General features: G+C 38.4%; 2 protein-coding genes across 2 annotated transcripts in view; both read right to left on the bottom strand.

Moving 5' to 3' along the window:
- Positions 1-1,150, bottom strand: part of CBLL1 (Cbl proto-oncogene-like 1, E3 ubiquitin protein ligase) — a 7,807-nt gene extending 6,657 nt beyond the window's left edge. Inside the window, exon 1 of the mRNA XM_009890862.1 lies at positions 1,108-1,150. Within this exon, the coding sequence (XP_009889164.1) occupies positions 1,108-1,150 (43 nt within the window). The remainder of the gene's footprint in view (positions 1-1,107) is intronic.
- A 2,545-nt stretch (positions 1,151-3,695) lies between these two features.
- SLC26A4 (solute carrier family 26 (anion exchanger), member 4) overlaps positions 3,696-23,470 on the bottom strand; it is a 25,898-nt gene continuing 6,123 nt past the window's right edge. The window contains exons 6-20 of the mRNA XM_009890861.1: positions 21,757-21,909; positions 21,563-21,645; positions 20,360-20,507; positions 17,821-17,934; positions 16,951-17,028; positions 16,652-16,747; positions 15,096-15,202; positions 13,652-13,721; positions 13,233-13,325; positions 13,035-13,130; positions 10,996-11,226; positions 7,025-7,079; positions 6,633-6,778; positions 5,358-5,441; positions 3,696-3,719 (exon numbers count right to left, since the gene is read on the bottom strand). Coding sequence (XP_009889163.1) covers positions 3,696-3,719; positions 5,358-5,441; positions 6,633-6,778; positions 7,025-7,079; positions 10,996-11,226; positions 13,035-13,130; positions 13,233-13,325; positions 13,652-13,721; positions 15,096-15,202; positions 16,652-16,747; positions 16,951-17,028; positions 17,821-17,934; positions 20,360-20,507; positions 21,563-21,645; positions 21,757-21,909 — 1,578 coding nt within the window. The remainder of the gene's footprint in view (positions 3,720-5,357; positions 5,442-6,632; positions 6,779-7,024; positions 7,080-10,995; positions 11,227-13,034; positions 13,131-13,232; positions 13,326-13,651; positions 13,722-15,095; positions 15,203-16,651; positions 16,748-16,950; positions 17,029-17,820; positions 17,935-20,359; positions 20,508-21,562; positions 21,646-21,756; positions 21,910-23,470) is intronic.

Raw genomic sequence — 23,470 nt, 5'->3', positions numbered from 1 at the left:
GAGATAGGAGGCGTGACCGATCCTGCGGCTTCTTGGAGAAGGGTGAAATGAAAAAATGAGAGGGGTCTTTCTGCTCAGGAGGCACGACAGCCCTGCCTGCGGGCTGCCAAGGAATTGGACAAGTCTGAACCCGCGCTGGGCGCTCTCAGCTGCTGGTTGTCAGGCTGCGGTATTACCGTGGAAACGGCGGATTGCGGACCATCGGGGCTGTGGGAGCGCCAGGGACTTGGGACAGCGGGCTGCCTGCGCGCGGTGGAGCTCCCCAGCGATAGGGCGCACTACCCCAAGGGGCTACTTTGTGTAACTGCCACAAACTTAGCATTTTGTAAATCCTGTGTAATTAGGTGGGTTATGGAGTGTAATTAGGGCTTTATGGAGTGCTACTACAGCACTGAAGAAAGGAAAATAATATAAATACAATTAAATCATAGGTTATAGGGTACAAAGTGGCCTCAAGCAGGCCTTCCACAATGCTAAGGTAGGCACAACTCCACTCCAGGCACTTCAGATTGGTGACCATCTCACTAAAAGTGTCCAGGATTGGGATCTTTTGTCCCTACAGACAATATCTCATTATCTTTATATAGCCTTAATGTATAAAAGGTGCCATTTAAGCCTAATGTTTCTTGTCTTATCCCCACAAGGCAGAGAGAACAGATTTTCCTTTTTGTCTTTGTTGTTCCTGAAAAGGCAGACCCAAGGGAAGCATGATGCTGATCCCTCCATAATATGCTTTATTGCCCCACAATAAGAATTCACAAATAGAAGAGTTTAATAAAAAAATAAATATGCAGATGCATGGAGCATATTTTCAGTGTGGACAACTTTATTTTCTAGTTAATGGATACATTTACTTTTAAAATACAACTTTTTAAAAGGGTAAAAACTTAAAACGCATCTCCAAATTTAACACCTGATATGCAAAGACAGAATGCATACAAAAATACCACTTCTTCATTCTACTCGAAAAAGCATGTCTAGTTGCGTTACTTATGGACATTTGAATTAGTACCAAATTGTACAGAATTTTAGCTTCATTGCAAAATCCATTATTTTGGTATCCTTCACTTTGATGGATACATAAATAGAACATTAAGCAGCACATACCCCCTGACCCACTGAGAGAGAGGTATTTGAATGCCTTCTGCATGTTACCTCTTACCGGTCTGTGTAACTGTAGGCTTTGTGTGCAATGCTATTTTTCAGGAAAAGTTGAATATTTTGTTCCAGTTAAGTTAAGAACAAATACAAACGTGCCTTGAAGAGATATGCAGGCCAAGAGTAAGTGCATTGCATCATTTTTTATCACAATTAATTCCAGTCAAAATAGCATCTTTGGAAAGGAAACTGGAAGACTGTTGAATATTTAATTGCTTTTTCTAAATACCTGTATGAACAAGAACTGGAGGAGGTTTGAAAAATAACATAAGCCCACATTTCTGTCAAGTAAAAATCCATGCTCAAACTTCACAGTGCAGATGTTCTCTTGAGGAAAAAAAATTCCACTGCTATCATTTTTTACACCATCTTTTCCATAGTATGTGTTCTGCGTAAAAATTAGCTGAAAGCTCACTTAGCAGTTCCAGGTAGGATATTTTATTTTCTATCTAAAATGTACATCCACTTTAGAAAAGCAGTACAGCTTCTGAGAAACATGTTACTGGCCTTGTCCTGCATTGCTATGTGCTGTGTGCACTGGCAACAGTGGCTTATGTTCAGATTAAGGTAAATTGGGGCCACAGCCTGATAGGAAAGTTTTGTCAGTAATGTGGGCAGAAGTGCCAACCTCTTGTGTTTGGCCGGCGAATGGAAGGAGGGAGAATGAGGACAGGTAGCACTAAAAGCATGAATTGTCAAATTGCAGCCTGAGCCTAAGCATTAGTGTAAATAGAAATTAATACTCCCCTCTGAGGAGGAGCAGATCAGTCTGATTTGCTGCTTAAACACATGCCTCATTCTCAGCTTCACATGCAAATGGCGTATGTCTCTTTGTAAATACAAACCGGCGTTTCTCCTGGCTTGGACCAGAACATCAGTATCATCTAGGCTGAAGCCTGTATTGCATTTGAAATGAGCAACTTCACTGACTGTCATAAGGACTGAAGTTTTTGCCTCAATTGGAGAACAATGATGTCAGTGTGGTGCTGTTACCTACTATGCAACATACTGTCCAATTGACTGAAGGGTATAGGAGTTTTTTCCCTGATTTTTGATGGAGTTCACTCAGGTCCTTAGAACAGAATAATTTATTTAGTGCTTAGCTTTTAACCTGAGATTTTCCTCTAACATTACTTGCAGCAAAAATCTTCTCTGTCCAGTGTGATATAGGAAAATTTCTCTGACGTAATCAAACAATGGAGACTTAAATATGTGAACATACTGAAGCTAATTAGCCCACATTGTGAAACTTATTCCTGGACATTTTGTACAATTCTGTTATTATCTGTTCCCTCACCATCCAGTTTTTTTTTTTTTTGATTAAAAATATTAATGTAGTGCTAAAAAATTTAAGGTAGCCATATGTTTTCCATCAAAACACATTTCTTCTTCATGAAAAGTAAGAACATTGATTTCCTGCATATCTACTTTATATAGTCCTGAAGTAAGGATTAGAGTTTTGTGGGTCAAATCCTTTATCTTTTGTAAATTATTGCACTTGTGCATTATGGACTGTCAAATTTAAAAGAACAGCAGTGTTTTGATGTCAAATATTAAAAGAAAAATATGCTATATAAAAATATAACTATTCATAAAACTAAATAAACGCCTATATTCCATTTAAAAAAAACAAACACCATAAACCTGTACACTAGGTCACATTCTGACTTTCTTACTTGCACTCAGTAGCAGCCAGTTCTACAGATCCCATTAAGTACTTGGGGACTAAGGTTTTCCTTAATCTAATTTATGTCATGATCTGTCTCTTGATGAAAGATATGTAACCCAGCCAAAATAATCTTCTGTGTATACTTCGTTTTAGGGACGATCATTAATAATAGTGCATGATTTATTACCATGGGATTAACACAGAACTAATGAACCCATATCCAAGGGTCTTTTCTATTGAAACTTATCCTATTTGAAGTTTTATAGTAGTTCAGTGCCATTTTCTGTTCATGTGACTGCTTCACCTGTCACAGTTATCTAACAACCTGCAGCAATTTAAGAAATTGCTTGGAAAAAATGATCACGACAGTTTTCAAGACTTGTCAGCACGTATGCTCACAGTAGCGTTCTAGAATTGCAAAGCCTTCCCCAGCTAGAACTCCTGCCCTCTCGCTAGGCATTGTACAAATACAGAACAAAAGGCTTGCCATCCAAAGATTTTGGTCTCTTCCGCTTTCCTGGGCAGACCACAAAGCACCTTTTCATCCTATACACACAGATAAAACAGTGTATAGCACCTCTGCCTCACTAGTCCCAAAACTGAGCACATAATTCATAACAGTCTTCTGATTTTTTTTTTTTTTATCGATATATCATAATGGAAAGTGCTTGCTGAATCAAGGTCCAGAATATTTCCAGGATAATGTTAGCTAAAATTTGGAGATTTCTAGAGATCTATATCATTCAGACAAACAATCAGGGTTTTCTTCAAGTGCAAAGATTGGTTTCATTGCAGGAAATGCTTATATAGTACCGGTGCATAAGTGTTGCTGTGAGTTCACAGGTAAGACAGTACCAGCAGTCCGTCCTCATGAAGCAAGTCTGCGCATAGCCTAGTGAAATGATTTTCAAAGGGTGGAGACAGACCATGGTTAGTTCTGAGTACACACAGCTTGGAAAAATAAAATGTTTGTGTATGTGTTAACTAAAAACTACTAAGTTCAACCTGGCCTCAGCGAAAGTACAGAGAAAGTAACTGTTCTGAGGCAGCATCCCTCTGACGTGTGTCTGCACTGGACAATTCAGTCAGGAAGCTGCAGGTCTGAAGGTTACTAGCTCTCACCTTCAAAATGTGGCTATAAAAGCGCAGGACAGAAACCTCTCAGAACACTCTTTGACCTTGGATTGTTAGTTTTGTGTCTGGCTTCTTTTCTTATTTAATGACAATGGTATCTAAGCAATCCTGTGAATAGAAATGGGAATTTGAGTCTTTTTGGCCTGCCATTCCCAAATGCTTCTGTTACAGAATCATGGTGTCTTTCTAGCTTTTTTAATCCTTCATTCCTTTCTGCACTGTGACTTAGAGAGGAGTGGAAAGTGCTTCTCCCCCTATTAGTGATGAAGAATAATAATTGGGTCTCTTGCAATATTCATACCAACCAAAAAAGGAGGGGGTTAATCAGGAGTACCAAGTATCACAGTCCACTTACCAAGCCCTGATGAAGTCTGAGAGGCTTTTGCTTAGGATCTCAGTTTCTCCTCTCACCAATCTGCTTTCCAAGCTGACCTTACCTTTTCCTACAGGACTTCATGCTATGGTAGAAACTATAATGCAGGGTGATGCTGAGAATCTCTACCCAACCACAACCTTCTCTTTCCTACTTGCCTCCAGGCACCTCTACATCCCACATGCACAGCAGTCTTGCTGCCGCGTTTTGCTAGAGCATGACAGAGAGAAGGGTCACAGCATGCCTCCAGCCCCTTTCCATTACTGCTGCTGGAGAAGAGTGGCCGAGCACAGGGCGCTACCCCATTTTAGCCAGGGAATTAAGAATGGAGTTCTGTCTACTACCACAGTAGCACAGTAGGAGGGACACATAATAGTCATGCCTTTACCTACATGGAGCATTGTAATGCTTCCAAGGTACTGACACATCACAAGTTTAATCCATCTCAGGCTACAAAAGGGCATTTAGCCCAAGCTCCTATTTTTTGAATAAGTGGCCTGCATGCTGCACTGTTATTTTACCAGTAAGTGCTACCTTATTTTCTGGTAGTATTTTGTAAATACAAAATACCATGGTATTGCTTTAATGGACTTATGTTGTTGCATGTTAGTTATGTTCAGTACACTGCTTTGCTGCAGCTTCCCGTAAAATGTTTAGATTGTGCAAGAAGATGCCTGCTGTGTTAAATGGAGGAATTAAGGGTGAAAGTTGGCCATAATTTTGGACTCAGGTGCCTCAAGCCTTAGCAAGCATTCTCTTAGGCACCTAACTCAGGCCTGCATAAGGCAAAAGAGTCCTAAAGTGACAGAGATCAAGAGGTGATTGTGCACATACAATCTACTACATCTCAAAAAGACCCCGACTTCCTCCACTAAGCACTGACATCCAGGTGCCCAAATAGGGTATTTATTTATGGAGAAGGCTCAGTTCATCTACCATACTCTCACAGCATGACTCAATGCAAAGGAATAAAGCCAGCAGTATTCTACAAGTAATAGATACATTCAGTTTTTAAATGCATACCTCTTCCTGAACATCAAGTTCATCATCAGGACGGGTTGTTTCTGTGAATTCTATGGGTTCTTTAGACTCCTGCATGAGTGAAATCTTGGTAGAAAGAAATTCAGAAACATGATGAGTTACGCATTGTCTGTATCACTGAAGTTCATTTATTACTCTGAAGTACCTTAATATAACTTCCACAACTCAAAAGAGTCTGTTTGTATTGACAAAGCTGTTGCTTTAAGTTCTGCTAAGAGGAACTTAAATGTTGGAGGGCTTTTGGTCCTGCCTCTCTTGATACAACTAGTTATGGCTTTGTAAAAATAATAAAAGCAGAGTCGATTTCTGGACTGCTGTATGGCTTTGTCAAAATGTTAATCTTGGCTGTAAGACAGGACAAAACTTCTAGATCCTGGGTAATGAGCAAAAATTATCAAAAAGATAAAGCCTCCATCATAATTATTTAACAGTAATATTAGTTTTAATTACTATCTATTCATAATACTATAATAGCGACTACTAGGGAAGGAATTGTGAAAAGACAGGAGAACATCATATGGCCATTTTTCTAATGTGGTCCAACATCTTTAAACACTACAGAGTGTTCTGATTATCTCAAAACCCACAGAATACAACTAGGAAATGCACAGAGAAGGGCAGTAGGAATGAACATTAGCATGGAACAGCTCCCATGCACACTCACACCAAGCAGAATGGGACTCTTCAGCTTTGATCACAGGTATATGAAATTATTATTAGTGTTGGGAAAGGGAGCAGAGAATGATTTTTCATTGCAGCTAACAATCCAGAAATCACACAGGATTAAAACAAAGGGGAAATATTGTCATGTAACACGTTTCAAATTACAGAACACATCGCCACAGGACAGTGTCAAGCTGAAACATGTAAAGGGGTTCCAAAAGGAGTATGACAGATGCATCAAAGAAAACTCCACCTGCAACAACTAAACGTAATGGTCCAAATGCAACTTCCAGCTGAGGAACTTCTCAAGCTGCCTGTTGTGAGAAACTAGAAAACGCATCTTAGGATGAAGTGTTCTCCATATGTCCTGTTTCTTCAGTTCTTTTCACTAACAAGATCCTGGGGTCAACAGAGCCTTCCTTTGATCTAGCGAAATATTCCTGTACTACAGAAGCTGCCCAATTTACTAGACTCTCACTTTCTTTGTACTACAGCTCTATGTCTAGTTTTCAAATGTGCCATGCTGTAATGGAAATTGCAAGAATGAATGCTAGATGATAGAAGGAAGGGAAACATCCTACTGGATGTCCTTACCTTCTCAAAGACAGGATCCTGGTTGTCACTATATATCATTTGATTCCTTATGTAGAGCACAGCATCATGGACAGTCAAGAAGAATATGTCTTTTCTGACAATATCATCAAAGAAGGCACTCCGTTCCAGTTGAGATATAAGGTTGTCTGAACAAGAGAAAGTCAAATCAATCAGTCAGTCATAGCTTTGTCTTTACTTTTACTTTCTACATTTCCTTTAAACCCCACCATTCTTTGTGTCCCACTGCAGCCCACCATGTTTATCCAGTGTGACAATTCAAACTTCTATTAGAACAAATGCTCCCACAGACACATCTACAGATCCCTTCTCATCCCTTCTCATCTTCATTTTATTCTTTGCATGAGTGGTAGTAGAAATATTTGGATGTTTACCTTGATATGAAGCAAAGTATACTCTCACATCAATTCTCTCAAACTCTCTAATTATCTAAAAAAATAAAAGTTTGCAACAAGAACATAAATAAATAAAGTCTGTAAGGAGAAGTTACATATATGCATATATGTCTATATATGTAATGTACAGGCACACACACACTTCATTTGTTTCTGAGTGTCTTCATTCCGAATTGTATGTTCTGTGTATTCATCATAAATAAGGAAGTGCTATACTTAAAGACCCAGTAGTTAAGCATCTGATTGCTGAAGTGGTCTATCTTCAACTATGTAAGTGGAACTATCAATTTTTCACATACATACATTGCTGCCTATTAAGGTTCTCATTCTGTTCTCATAATATGAATAATCATGTCTCTTCAAGTGAGAACCGCGTGGGCCTGAGCAAGCTTTACTTTCCCCCATGTATGTATCATATGATACAATCTTTCATTGGCACATGCAGATATTTTTACACAGATTTTTCACCTCTTGCAGTGCACCAGATGGACCTGTTCTTGGATGAAAAAGTTGCATATGGAAAGAGTCATGTCTGTGGACCCCATATCTCTTCTGTGTCAGAAGTCAGAACTGAGTCAAAAGTAGACAGAAGGCTGAAGCAAGGCACACAGCATTCTTGTATTTCAGTTAGTTAAAATGTGGGAGACTGGATTCTACCCCTGGCTTCCTGGTGGCAGGCAAGTCTCTTAGAATAGTATTTTCAGAGGTGACTGCTAATTCCATCCCCTTCTGTTCATTGATAAACTAGAGTCTTGGTAATCTAAGATGTGGTTTATAGATAGGCTAAGCAGTCCCAACTGCAAAATGAAGTCAGTGAAAGCAGCAATCTGAACATACGAAGTATCATAAAAGACTAAAGACTGAACAGTCTGGTCCTACACACTTGTAACTGGGCACCAAAAAATAATGGAAATACTTGGCCTTGATCTCTTCACCTCATTTCCCTCTCCCTAAACTAGGAATATTATCTCCTTATTATGTAGTGTGATGTTTGCAGATGCATTAATGAATGTCGATGAAGCACTCTGATATTAACCACAGAAAACCCTATAAAGAATGAATCATTCTTCCTTCCATCATAATTTAAATAATATGGAATGAATAAATAAAACTTGCGGCTAAAGACTGAAAAGTGATGGTAAGATGAAATTTTTACTACCTCTGTGTTGAGTGAGCATCATCCTGTGCCCAGATTAAAGCAGGAGGCATGTGGAAAGAAAATATATAACTAAAATATTTCATAACATATGCATAAAAGGGGACCACATTTTGCAGTTCTAATTTAAGAGTACTTGATTATGCAACCTTCGTATTGGTTTATTAATGCATTTTTTGGGTTTTTTTTCTCCACCTAAAATATGCACACACCAATATTCTACGTCTTGCTGTATAACTTTTGAAGTTATTTTTCAACAACAGACTTTGAAAAGCTCATCAATTAACTTCAGCTAACAGCTCTTGATTTACATCCTACTCACTAGTTTCATTTTCATGGAACACCAGAAAAAAAGTACACTTACTGTTTTTATTGATTTCACAGCTACAATATCCAAGAATGTTACTGCTCCAAAATCAAGAATGAGACTGTGGATGGGAACCTTGGGGATGTTTACTTTGACTGGGAGTTCTGAATTCCAGTCCACCTGGATCTCTACTTCTTTCGTGGGAACTTGAAGATCTTCGTTGTCTTCAGGTTCCTCATCAGGCTCAAAAGCTTCATTATTAATACCAGGCTCACTGATGATGCCATTCTAATGTGCAGATAATATATGGAATATATCATTTAATCATGGAGAAAGTTTTGGAGTTACAGGAAATACTTCCCTGTGATACCGTCTGTTTCAGGAATGAACAAGACAAATACTTGTGACCAGTACGTCCTGCTCCCAACCCCTGGTAATGTGGTTAGCATAACTAATGCCATTTTATAAGGCAAGCAGCCATTGTCTGTGACCGAGCAGGTCACGTATTCGTTCCCTTTCCCCTCATTCTCAGGCCTTAAAGGTCCTGTGAAGCAAGTAGACACAACCGAACAGATTTCTTCTTCCCCTCTCTACCAGCCTCAAGATTCCTGGGTGCCAGGCTGATTACTCCCTTCCTTGCCAGCCTTGAAGTTCCCAGGCACCTGGCCAACCAGGTGTTGTTGATGACCCCGTCAAACAACAGGGAAGTGTAACAGCGCACACAGCACTGTCCATAAAATCAAGCAGTTACATGTCCTAAGTGGGGAATCTGGACTGTAACTGCTGCTGGACAGCAAGACCCATGACGCCCTGGTGGCCAGGGATGCCCTCACCATCATCTGCTTCATCCGAGGATTGGGTGAGTGGCTTGTCTTCTTTTATATGACTTTTGAGTCTAGATTATAATTGTTATACTGATACATCAAACCATGTATTAAGGTCTTACCCAACTGCAGAGGGTCCAGGTGATTAGAAAACATAAGTTAAGGTCTAGGTGATTAGAAACTGTAAATTAAGTTGTATTATAAATTCTGTATTAAACTACTTATAAATTTTACTACATTGATTCTGTTTGTAGAAATCCTATGCCATTCTAACCATAAATTCTGTGCTACACTAATCATAAAATCCTATTAAGAATTGTATGTTCTGTGTATTCATCATAAATAAGGAAGTGCTATACTTAAAGACCCAGTAGTTAAGCATCTGATTGCTGAAGTGGTCTATCTTCAACTATGTAAGTGGAACTATCAATTTTTCACATACATACATTGCTGCCTATTAAGGTTCTCATTCTGTTCTCATAATATGAATAATCATGTCTCTTCAAGTGAGAACCACGTGGGCCTGAGCAAGCTTTACTTTCCCCCATGTATGTATCATATGATACAATCTTTCATTGGCACATGCAGATATTTTTACACAGATTTTTCACCTCTTGCAGTGCACCAGATGGACCTGTTCTTGGATGAAAAAGTTGCATATGGAAAGAGTCATGTCTGTGGACCCCATATCTCTTCTGTGTCAGAAGTCAGAACTGAGTCAAAAGTAGACAGAAGGCTGAAGCAAGGCACACAGCATTCTTGTATTTCAGTTAGTTAAAATGTGGGAGACTGGATTCTACCCCTGGCTCCCTGGTGGCAGGCAAGTCTCTTAGAATAGTATTTTCAGAGGTGACTGCTAATTCCATCCCCTTCTGTTCATTGATAAACTAGAGTCTTGGTAATCTAAGATGTGGTTTATAGATAGGCTAAGCAGTCCCAACTGCAAAATGAAGTCAGTGAAAGCAGCAATCTGAACATACGAAGTATCATAAAAGACTAAAGACTGAACAGTCTAGTCCTACACACTTGTAACTGGGCACCAAAAAATAATGGAAATACTTGGCCTTGATCTCTTCACCTCATTTCCCTCTCCCTAAACTAGGAATATTATCTCCTTATTATGTAGTGTGATGTTTGCAGATGCATTAATGAATGTCGATGAAGCACTCTGATATTAACCACAGAAAACCCTATAAAGAATGAATCATTCTTCCTTCCATCATAATTTAAATAATATGGAATGAATAAATAAAACTTGCGGCTAAAGACTGAAAAGTGATGGTAAGATGAAATTTTTACTACCTCTGTGTTGAGTGAGCATCATCCTGTGCCCAGATTAAAGCAGGAGGCATGTGGAAAGAAAATATATAACTAAAATATTTCATAACATATGCATAAAAGGGGACCACATTTTGCAGTTCTAATTTAAGAGTACTTGATTATGCAACCTTCGTATTGGTTTATTAATGCATTTTTTGGGTTTTTTTTCTCCACCTAAAATATGCACACACCAATATTCTACGTCTTGCTGTATAACTTTTGAAGTTATTTTTCAACAACAGACTTTGAAAAGCTCATCAATTAACTTCAGCTAACAGCTCTTGATTTACATCCTACTCACTAGTTTCATTTTCATGGAACACCAGAAAAAAAGTACACTTACTGTTTTTATTGATTTCACAGCTACAATATCCAAGAATGTTACTGCTCCAAAATCAAGAATGAGACTGTGGATGGGAACCTTGGGGATGTTTACTTTGACTGGGAGTTCTGAATTCCAGTCCACCTGGATCTCTACTTCTTTCGTGGGAACTTGAAGATCTTCGTTGTCTTCAGGTTCCTCATCAGGCTCAAAAGCTTCATTATTAATACCAGGCTCACTGATGATGCCATTCTAATGTGCAGATAATATATGGAATATATCATTTAATCATGGAGAAAGTTTTGGAGTTACAGGAAATACTTCCCTGTGATACCGTCTGTTTCAGGAATGAACAAGACAAATACTTGTGACCAGTACGTCCTGCTCCCAACCCCTGGTAATGTGGTTAGCATAACTAATGCCATTTCATAAGGCAAGCAGCCATTGTCTGTGACCGAGCAGGTCACGTATTCGTTCCCTTTCCCCTCATTCTCAGGCCTTAAAGGTCCTGTGAAGCAAGTAGACACAACCGAACAGATTTCTTCTTCCCCTCTCTACCAGCCTCAAGATTCCTGGGTGCCAGGCTGATTACTCCCTTCCTTGCCAGCCTTGAAGTTCCCAGGCACCTGGCCAACCAGGTGTTGTTGATGACCCCGTCAAACAACAGGGAAGTGTAACAGCGCACACAGCACTGTCCATAAAATCAAGCAGTTACATGTCCTAAGTGGGGAATCTGGACTGTAACTGCTGCTGGACAGCAAGACCCATGACGCCCTGGTGGCCAGGGATGCCCTCACCATCATCTGCTTCATCCGAGGATTGGGTGAGTGGCTTGTCTTCTTTTATATGACTTTTGAGTCTAGATTATAATTGTTATACTGATACATCAAACCATGTATTAAGGTCTTACCCAACTGCAGAGGGTCCAGGTGATTAGAAAACATAAGTTAAGGTCTAGGTGATTAGAAACTGTAAATTAAGTTGTATTATAAATTCTGTATTAAACTACTTATAAATTTTACTACATTGATTCTGTTTGTAGAAATCCTATGCCATTCTAACCATAAATTCTGTGCTACACTAATCATAAAATCCTATTAAGAAAAATAAAGCTTTAATTGTAACTACAATTTAGTGCCAGCATCATTCTGCCAAGGATCCCTAAAAGAATCTGTCTGTTCCCTTAGTCTTGGGTGACAATAATGCATCCAAGAATTCAAAGAAAAACAAGATAGAGCACATTACCTCCTCCTCTGTGCAGTGTATTTCCTTTCCTCTTTTTTTCCTTCTTAGAAGAGCATCTTCCTACAAAAAGGCCACTATCCAGAAAAATAAATACCTTAGAGCTACTCCCTCCCTCAATATCTTTATTTCTAGGAGATATTTAAGACCAACGTTTTCAGATTTTAATTAGATTTACTATATACGATAACATGGTAAAATGGTCAAAAGCTGGAATGTCACATAACTGAGCATTTAACTGCATCATAAATTGTAGTATATACATGAAAGACTTCATCCTACACTGACAGCAATGACAAGAGAAAACCCCTTTCTAACTTCCAGCTCTGGAGATTTAATAGGTTGACTGTACCTGTCCACTCCTGTAAGCATTTACTTATTGAAACGTACATTGCACAATCAGAGGAGCATATGCTGCTTTCTTTGAAGAGGATGTGGAAGGCTAAGTCTACCAGCCAACTGATACAGCTCACCTGTGCATAGGAAGCTGGATAATACGAGCATGTACACATGAAAGAGCCAGCATTTTTACTGCACAGAGATAATCTGAGGTACTGAGGGGTAGAGGTAAATTCAAGGAATCTCTTGCTTCCACTCCTGTTAACACTATGACTATCACAGCTGTCTGAACCTGTGGGGTCTTTGGCAATAGGTAAACTGCTCTGCTAAGTCTCCTGCAGGTCCCAGACTTCCTACCGTCATAGTAAGTCACACTTTTCCATCTTTATTCTAAAGATGAGTACAGAGAAACTAATAATTAAGGCTAAAGTAATAAGCTGTAATAGTAATCCTTTGAGAAAGAAAAAAAATGGTTTTACCTTAGTGGCTTTTAATTTCCCCTTCTTGATTAGCTTTTGTATCTTCCTCAGTGCTTTGAGTCTCTTATTATATACCTTGACTGCATCAAATCCCACCTACAGAAAAAGGATCAAAATTATTTAATTTTATGTAAATATAATTCTGAGGAAATCTCAAAGACAGTTAAGAAGCATCCAAAACCATCACATATCACTTACTGTGGATTTGAGGCTGCTTTTCAGTCCATCAATGTTAGCATAAAAAATTGGACTTGAAAACTTGAGAATCTTCACACCTTCTGGTTCTATAACCTATTGCCAAAGAATATAAGGTTAAGTAGCAACAACCATATTTTGGATAATAAGAAGCAGTTTAACTCTTTCAACAGTTCAGCGGTGTACCTAATCCACAAAAAATGGTGTATCTGTGCTGATAATTGAGGTGATTCAGTTTTAAGAAGCTTACAGCCCCAGCACGCAATATGGACCAACCATCTGGATCAAGATGAAGAATTTAATGCTGAAACTTGTTATCTTTGAGCACTCCACTTTCAAATTCAAGTTGTCCATGATATGCAAGGCACAAGTTTGTCTTACTGGCTTTTAGAGTGAAAGGAAACAACTCAGCAATGACTTACATTTTTGTAGTCCTTGACTTTCTTGTAGATGTCTGTGCCAGGAATGTTTCCAAAACCACCCCATGAAGGACTAAGAGAAACAAAAAGAAAAGACATTGAAGGTAAACATCATACCTAGGCATTCATGGAACTGAAGGGATTGCTGCATACAAAATGTCATAGACTTTTGTAGTCTGCTGTCTTCTGCCAAACTAATAGCCTCATTGAAAAAGAGTTGTATCTTTGTTTTGTGTCGCTGTGCAAGGGTCTTTTTCCTAATTGTAGTGAATGGTCCATTTTAAAGACAAGGTAATTTGGTCTCAGCCTACTTGCCGCACCATTTCTATGTAAAGCTGAATGAATAAATTGTTCCATTTGTTTCCCAACCAGAAAAATGTTTTAAAAGCAGATTAGTTTGGTTTGAATGAAAAAACAATTTTTTCACTCTGAAAAAAACCTGATCACTTTTTTTCATTCCAAATCAACTGAAACAATACATCTACATTCTTTTTCAGATTACTTAAAACTTTTTGTCCGACCCTTTTGATTTTGATTTCAGTCAATAACAAAACCAAAATATTTTCTAGTCTCCAGATAAATTTTTAACAGTTGAAGCAAATTGTTTTGAAGTTTGTAAAGCGTCACCTCCTTTTTATATTTTGATTTCACAAATCTGAGTTGAATTTGGGAATGTTTTTCAAGGATCTTCAAATTCCATTTTTTATAGTCTACTATTCTGTAACAACTTTTGCAAGGCTTTATTTATGTGCATTTGTTCACAGTGCAACTATCCTTTGGTATTGCTGGTAACCATACTCTCTGAACTCCAGGCTGAAGGAAAGGAGTTATATTGTATTTTCAGGGAAAAGATCAATGAAAAGTAGCAAGATGGCCAAAGAAGATTCTGCAAAGCCACCTTTTCTCACCATTCCACTACCATATGTTCTTTGAGCAGCAACAAATCAGCCACGAGCACAACATTTTGTCTTATTCCCATGCTTTCCCTTCCTCTTCTTTCACAGGCATACACTTAATCTTGTATAAGCAATAAGTGAAAAGGTTATTGGCATGTGCAACACACTGTAGTAGTATTACATGCTAAGAGTTACTATAATGATCAATTAATTAGAGAAGCCATTCATACATCTTTTTATATTTGATCCAGAATGTTCCTGTCCCTTTCCAGAACTCAGCTGTGTGGGCACATGAATAACATATGGCTAAGTACCACCAGAGTACCCAACATGATATAGAATAAATACTGATAAAATAATGCAGCTTCTCTTAAATGAGTGCATTTAAAGGACAGCAAACAAACAGTGTTTTGTTCTAAAGAACAGATTTTTTTCTATTTCAAAATTTTTGTAAAACCAAGCAGATTTTCTGCCATAAATCATCTTGCTTTTCAGCATATTGTCTTCCTGTTTCATGGCATAACTATTCTTTCTGATCCTGTGTTACTTACAATTGAACTCTCAGCACAACTGTCAGCAATCCAAACAAAAGGCCAGCGAGTAATCCCAAATCAAGTCCCAGAATGATGGATGCTACACATGTAAAAACCCAGATCATCTGGAGAGGAAAAAACAAACGTAAAGTCTCTTAATTATAATATATAACTCCTTGTCACGCTAAAGAATTACTAGACGGGACAACATGAGTAGCAGAAGAACTTAACTTTGGAGATGATCATAGGACACTGGCAATTAGCTGAATTTCATACAAAAGTCTTCTTCCTCCAATATCCATTGCTATCTTATTAGGCATAGTTAGCTTTTTGGGAAATAAGTTTTTCTAACGTAACAACATTTTTCAAGGATCCAGTTACTGTGGTGAAATTAAAGGGGATGCTGTTAACTATTGCATTTTCTTCTTTCTGACAGTGGCAGTCTTTGTTAATCTTTCTTTAGAAATTGGAAAGAATTTATTATCCCAAGATGTAAAATACTAAGATGCCTCACCTGCAGACAGGTAGAGAGGGAAGGGGGCTCCTCAGTGATATCTAAGAATCAGAAATGTTCCTAAGAGAAGTATTTCATATTAACAGGTTGATGGCACTCTCTAAATTCTCCACTGAATATTCAGGCAGAACAGTTGAAGTGGGCTCCTCAGTTCCTCTCTACGTCACTGCCCAGGTAGAAGACCCAGTGGACCCAATCATATAAAAAGCTGAGTGCCCATGCTTATCACTGAAGTCAGTGGGATCTTTTACCTGTAAAGAGGACTAGTAAATGATTGACTAAAAAATTTCAGATCTACCTGAGGCAGGTACTGCCCAATGACACACACTATAAAATCTATGCATAGTAAGGACACATGGAGAAAATACTTTCCATGCAATCTTTTCCTGCCTTAACAGCCATGGTGAAGGTTGGTTCCACAGAAAACAGAGTGGGAGATGTGAGCAAGTACCCTGAGGTATGGCTATAGCGGTTCGTAAGAAAAGCTTGTTCATCTATCACTTAGCATGCCAAATGAATCCACATTCTAGCTTGGATTAGTCTTGCTACAACAAGAAAACATACTTTCTGAGGACTACCTGAGTTTGTCCAGGCAAACAGGGTGCTAATGTGGTAACAACATAAATATATGCACATGAATTAAGAAAAGGTCAGCTTTTCTGACCCATTTAAACTGTGCAAAAGATAAGAGCAGAATGGTAAAGGTGGCAACAGGCCATCTTTATTGTGATTTTCAAGCCATCTCAACACAAGATTGCTGTAAACTATGGTAATCGCTATGAAGGAGTCATCATTGCACAGGAATACCCCAAATGGCACCCTTACTGTGGGGTATAGGGAATAAAGAAGATAAGCAGAATACTATGTAAAACTCTAAAACAGGGAGGTTTTAACTGACCTCATGGCACCTGCATTTTGAGGATGCATACACAAGTTTTCTGATGTTAACTCTACAAAATTCTGTTTATGTGGTAGTTAAGAGAAACTTGGATGGCATGAAAAGGCAAAAGAAAACCAGACAAAAACATTCAGGAGAAAAGAAAAAAATTAGGTTACTTACAGCATCCACTTTATTCTGTCTCCACAGACGGGGAACATCAAACACTTGCATGAACATGCCTTTCAAGTTAGCTATGACTACAGCTGCCAACACAGACTGTGAAGAAAAATTGTGAAAAAGTGTTATTCAGAAGCAAAGACGCATATTAAAATAGTGCTCAACATTACACCGTATGTACCAAAGCCTCGTCTGGTATCAGTCACCATAGTTTAAACAGGTTTATTAATCCTGCCCATCAAAGTTGAGCCTTTGGATCTGATTGGTGCTGGTGGCTGCGCTGCAGAAGACAAGTACAGTACCTTTTGTAAGGGCTCTAGCAATTTCCCCAGGGCAACAATGGAAATCAAAACAATCCCAGCAGAGATTATACCAGCGACCTGCAAAGAACAGAGTGTTTATAGGAAATGAACTTATTAAGACTCTATCTTATATTTTTAGGATTACAAAGAAAAATGTACAAGTAGTTGCACATTACATTTCCTTAGGAACAAGGAGACCTGCCAAAATGCCATTGTGTTCAGGTGTATGTGGGCAATCATTATACACTTCAGCTAACACAGAGGGAATTCAATTAAGCAGGTAATGCAAACAACTGCTTGCAAGGTAGTAGTTCTTGGAGGGGTTATGTTGCATAGACAGATGAAAGGAGCAGAGTCTGTGTGTCAGCCAGAAAAGGGGCTGCTGGATAACCTGTAGTTCTCCAGGGCTAAAAAAAGGCAAAGCTGTAGTACTGTAAAACAGACTAGCTTAGTCAACATGAGAAGGATGGCAGTGGGCAGATGATGAATGGCAAATGGCAGGGCTGCTCAGACCAGCACATGGGAATTGAAATATCTCATCGGCAGCTGTGAGAGGATTTCCTCCCTCATCCTGAATTCCTACTGTGACAAACTCAGTCCCTTAATTGGGAATGAAATCCTGGGGAATTAGGCTTGAAGGATTTCTGACCCCTAATGTAACTCATGCTATGTAAAACCTGATTGCCCTCTTCTGGCAGAGCTACAAAAATGATTCACTACCAGAGCACAAGGTGCTAGCTAAGATATTTGTGGCTTTCCATGTGTCAGCAACACAATCATTCTAGGACTATTTTCACCCCATTGTGAACGCTATGCCCTATATAAGATTAAATTTACCCGTGCACAGTACTAGGAAGAAGAGGTCATTACCTGAGTCTTTCCACCAGTACTTTCTTGGACTGCAGTCCGTGAAAGAGCAGTAGTTGCAACAAAACAAGAAAAGGCACCTGAAAAAATGTTGCTGAACCCGAAGGCGATAAACTCCTGAAAGATAATTGGACAATGTTGTAAATACAGAAGCCTGAAGACAATTTTGCAATGGACAATGGCAATAGCTTCTACAGTAGTTTATAAAGTAGGTAGCACAAAAATACTGAGAAGAGTATGGACTAGTAACAGTTGTTAAATGTTTACACAAATTCCTCTTGTGCTAGTGTAACTAACTGTGTTTGGAAATCAGTACAACAAAGTTGTTATACTCTCCCTAACATGGACATACTTGTCTTAGTATAAAGATATTTAAAGCTTATTTCCATCAATGTTAGCAAACCTAACATTTCTAACAATTACACTGGTATAGTTGCATCAACAAATGGGTCTAATATAAATTTAACTCCCAAGTATCATCAACTAAACAAATAATTTTAATCAGCACAACAGTCTGAGTTAGACAAGCCTTTAATTAATGCAGATCATTGTATTATTAGTAGAACTAATCAGGAACTTTGCAATAAAACACAGTTTCACTGCAAATTTCTAGTTTGTTGAGCCAGAAGTTTTTCACTCTGAACATCCCAATGAACTCACGCTGAGTCCCAGGCAGCGTTCTCATAGATTTGCCCCAGGGTCACAGATGCTGGCGCCTACTGATGCTGGTTGTTCTGCTCAAGTGACAAGGACCCTGGGAGCTTTATGCCCTGGGATCTGGGCCATTTCTCTGCTGGGAAACGAGGCATTTGGGAGCTGCCCACAACCCCATATAATTGACAGAAACATTGTTTTCACCAGGCCGACACAGTCACAAGAGCTTTTCACTCACTGCAATTTCTAAAAAATGTAATTTAAGATTTGATTTTGACTCTCTCCTTTCTTTGCTCCAAAATGAATTTTCCTGTAATCTTTTCATTAAGGTCCAACTACAAGACCAGGATTTTGAAGTCATATTCTTTAACAGAACAGACGTAGATGATTCCTGCCTATTCCTGTGTTACAACTGTGCTCTGCAAGAAAATGTTGAAAGTATAGTTCCCAGCGTTCTTAGGTATTAACAATCTATGAATCTATGAAGACAAAAAAACCCCACTGGCAGATAATAGTATTGACCTGTTCTTCAAAATTATTTCATTACCTGCTTTTATGATGTTATTTTAACTTCTCCAGTTCAAGTAAATTATTTGCCCATCATTCATAGCTGCAATTAACTTGTGCTATGTGTAAAATTCATAGCATAGTATTGAAAGGAAGGCACTTTGCTTTTATAGACCGTAATTCTACTATGATATTTCATTAGTATCTTTGAAGCACATCAGTGCTGGCAGAACAGTATATTCAACAAAAGAACAGCATAAACAGCAATTCCAGGAATATGTATTATTCATTCAGATTTATTAAACTGTAAGTCAATGCATTTTAGGCAACTTTAAATCAAAATACTTTTGTATTGTAAAGTGACCAGCACGTTCAAAAGTACAATTTTGTTACATACTGCAAAACAGTGTTTCCAAAATCAAACTTTATGTAATCCATTAGTACTAAAATGAAGGACTCATTAAACAAAGTGCTCAGGTTATCTATTTATTGTAGTAAGTGTATTTTCTCACACGTTCAAAAGATAAAATTCAAAATTAGCAAAATTAGCATAGAGGCAGAACAAGGAAGCTTTCTGACATTTTTGTCCCATGCCTGTGGGCAAGCCACATAATCCTTGGTGAAAAAACTGAACAACTGCAGGAATCTTTATGAGCTTGTCAATGTGTAGCTTGTGTAACATTCTAGCTATGTACCTTCAGAAACCAATGGTTAAAACAATCCTGCCACTTGGTGCAGATCGTTATTCAAGTATGTTCATCTGCTGGTAGGCATTTACTTTTGTGAAGCCGCAGGACTTAGCTATACAGTTACAAGTATATTTATATTGATGTAACTGGTGTTATGCTGAGAAGTACAATAATTTCTTCTGTAGGAATAAAATCATGCCTTAACTGAAAAGTTCAACTGATACAAATCCAGCATGTAGAGTAAGCCTAAATAAAGCTGTCCAGAGCAGCTTCTTAGCTTGACATTGTTTGCCCGCCTCCCCCAGCAACACATGTCAAAATAAGCCTTACAAGTAGAAATGGAAAGCAGGTTGCTGAAGCTGGCTATGTCAACTCAACCTCGCCAGAAAATTCCCCTTTACAGTGATTAGCTTTAGTTACCTTTTCAGAGCTACTGCAGTCACTAAAGCAATACAGAAGGATTTAATTAGTATGAAAAGCCCATACTGAAGATAGAGTACATATAGCTCATCTCTATATGATAAATTTGTCAGGTAATATATGACCATTTCAATAGTTGAATTTCTCCTGTCAGACTTCAACTTTAGTCTGAAAAATGTGTGTGAATGATGTTTCTTTCATTTGGCTACATAATTCAACATGAAACAGAACTTAAATTCACTATGTTTATGAACTATTTTGGTTATACATACCTGGTTTCCATCAATAGCATAGTCATACTTGGTTGCATATACTTTTCCCACAGATACGGCAATAGCATAAGCAACAATAGCAATGGAAAAGGAGGCTGCTATCATCTGGGAAAACAGGCTGACATCTGGAGGTTCAGGAGGCAAAAATCTAGCATTTAGAAAATATGCTAGTGTTATCAACTTTGATCAAATTCTGTTCTTACTAGAATTGTCAAGGAGTTTGAGGCAGAGGCATACAGGTTGCTTATAATATGAAGTGTAATGTTTCAAGTTAATAAAAAGGTGGAAACAGCCCATTGACATACAGAACACGCTTATCTAGCTCACCATAGCCCAAATCCTGATGCTATTAGTCAGCAACAACGCTCCCATTGTTCTCAGCATAACTGAGATTTGGCCTTATGATAGCAAAGTGAAAAAGTACATTTTTTGAAGCATTGAATAAAGGATGTATTGAGTAGTATGATGAATTACATAAATATGTTAATGGCACTTCATACTATTGTTAACATACTTTTTCTACAGATCTCAAAAACATTTTATCCCCTACTGTGTTTCCACAAATTTTAATTAATCAAGCTCTGAATACCAAATGGAATGTGAAGGTTACTACTGTGAAGTGCTCTGAATCTTTCAAGTGAAAGTTTCTACCAGTGTAATCCTGAACATCCCTGCTCCTATGACTATGGAAGTGACTAGATTGACTGGGATAACAGTTGTGGCATGAATATGAACCGCAGTGGGATAACTCAGGCCTACAGAAATTAAATCTATGCAGAATTTCATTATTAAAAATATTTTTTTTTTTTTTTTTGGGATAACAGTTGTGGCATGAATATGAACCGCAGTGGGATAACTCAGGCCTACAGAAATTAAATCTATGCAGAATTTCATTATTAAAAATATATTATTTTTTTTTTTACATTTTCCATAGTCATATATGTTCATGAAGCGATTAATTCCCAGGTGAACTTTGTGAATCAGGTAGACTTTCCTAAGCCCATTTTACACACAAAGGAAAGCTAGGCAACGTATTTAGGTGGCATAATTGACACAGCTAGAAGTAAACCTGAGGACACCTCCAGCTTTGAGTTCTAAACTCAAGTTACAGCTCTCAATATATCTTTTATGTCTTTTCTCTTACCACTGTCATTTTTAGCCAATTAAAATCATACCTATTTCCCAGAAAACAAAAGCACTCACCCTCTTGGAATGCTCTTAACAATGCCTGCATTGTATTTTTTTTCCAAGTCGGCAGCATATGAAATACCAGTGGCTATTATTGTCTGTAATAAAATAAAATAACAGTTGTAATACTTAAAAAGGGTTCTTGTCTTCCTGCAGCTAGCCCCATCTATTTTATCTGTTATTAGGTTTTGTTATGCTCCTTTGCTTACCACAATAACTTCTATTGGTATAGGTATAGGTATCTTGTGTTTGAACCGATCATTTATTTCTTTAACTACCATGCAGACAAAAATGGTGAGGAGTCCAGCAATAAGATCTGCAATGTTGGTGGTACCAATTTTTTCAAATGTTTCAATAAGAGTCTGAAAAATAAAAATGACAACATAAAACATGCCCATGTTCACTTGAAGGATGTGAAAATACTTATGACAAGATCCAGACGCATGGGGTTTTGGAGGAGGCCGAGTTACTTCTTTGTTCAGGCCTGGAGGAGCCCAAGGATAACATACTGTCAAGTTGCTACAGAATCAGTGAATGGATTTAATGGTGAATTTAACTGAAAAAGCATAACAACAAGAATTGACCATACACGGGACTTCTGCTTCCTGGTTTTTAGGAAATTAATATTAATTAAGAAGAGCTAACCCCCTACCTGTGTTTTACCTCTACCTGTTCTTGGAGCAAGGAAGGGAAGATCTATAGCTTCTTCACTTTGTCTGACTAGCAAGGGAGATCTTAATTTTTGTATTCAAAAGACAGCTAGCAGACCCATGGGCAAAATTCTGGTTCCCTACAAGCCCAGCACATATGGTCTGTAGATTATATGTTTCCTATTTCCACTGTTGACATCCAGACAATTAGTATGAATACGTGGGTCCTGCCAGGCTGTGGAGAATCCTATGCTTGAGAAAAGCAGTCACTAAACCTCACCTTACGGTACTTTAACCCTCCCAGCACAGTTCAGTCCCAGGCTGGAGGATCTCACAAGGGGGCTGCAATAGGCAGCTCTCTTCTCTACCCTTGCTATGCCCTTGCTTCGTCCTACTGTTTATTGCAAACAAGTGTACAGAGAAAACAGGAAGGGCTGATTACAGAAAAGCTATAAATACTTCTCTGTCCTCCCCCTAGGCATCAGGGTAATTCTCACTTGCCCCCTGTCTCCAACAAAATTTAATTATTCCATGCATAGTGAAGCAGCTTTAACAGAACAAGCTTACGGCAAAGGGGTTAAAAACAGACTTCTTGCATCCTGGTTAGTGCCCCAAATACTGAGCTGTCAGTTTAAAGGCAAGGGGAGGGTTGCAGCAGCAGTATCACTACTACCATTCTGAAAAGACTCCGGTTTTGAAAAAAACGTTTAAGTGCTTAATCAGCTATGTTTTCTAAGCTAAAGAAGCAGCCTTCCTGAAACACTGAATCAGATGCATTTCTTCAGATGACTGAAGACATTTCTTGCCCATTGTACTGCTTACCATTGATCCCATTCTTACTGAACATCTCTCGCGCTGCCCCACTTCGCAGGGGCACAGTAACTTCCTAACTTTGGGTTGTGAATTCTGCTAATGTTGGATGCTTACTGCTACAGTTTGTTAAACACCACTTCTGAAGCAAGTCCAAAACTTGCTGAGGCTGACAAGGCAAGTCACTGGTTGAGCAGCCCAGAAATCACAATTTCTTTGCTCTACACACATCTGCAAACACATTGACTTGGCTCACCTGTAAGAACACAGAAGCTCTGAGCTTTAACCTAAAAAGTCAGCATACCACTCAGGCTTGCAGGAGCTGGAAGAACCATGTAATTCCTTTTCAAAAATACTTTCTACTAATGTACTACCCTTCAATAAACATAAAAAATAGAGATAGAAAAACCTCTTAGATTAATGAGTCCCTCACCCTGCCAAGTCTGCTCTAAGGTCTATTACT

Source organism: Charadrius vociferus, unplaced genomic scaffold (assembly GCF_000708025.1).
Source record: "Charadrius vociferus isolate BGI_N301 unplaced genomic scaffold, ASM70802v2 scaffold958, whole genome shotgun sequence".
Lineage (NCBI taxonomy): Eukaryota > Metazoa > Chordata > Aves > Charadriiformes > Charadriidae > Charadrius > Charadrius vociferus.
The sequence above is the reverse complement of the archived record's forward strand: the minus strand, read 5'-3'. Positions and strand labels throughout refer to the sequence as shown.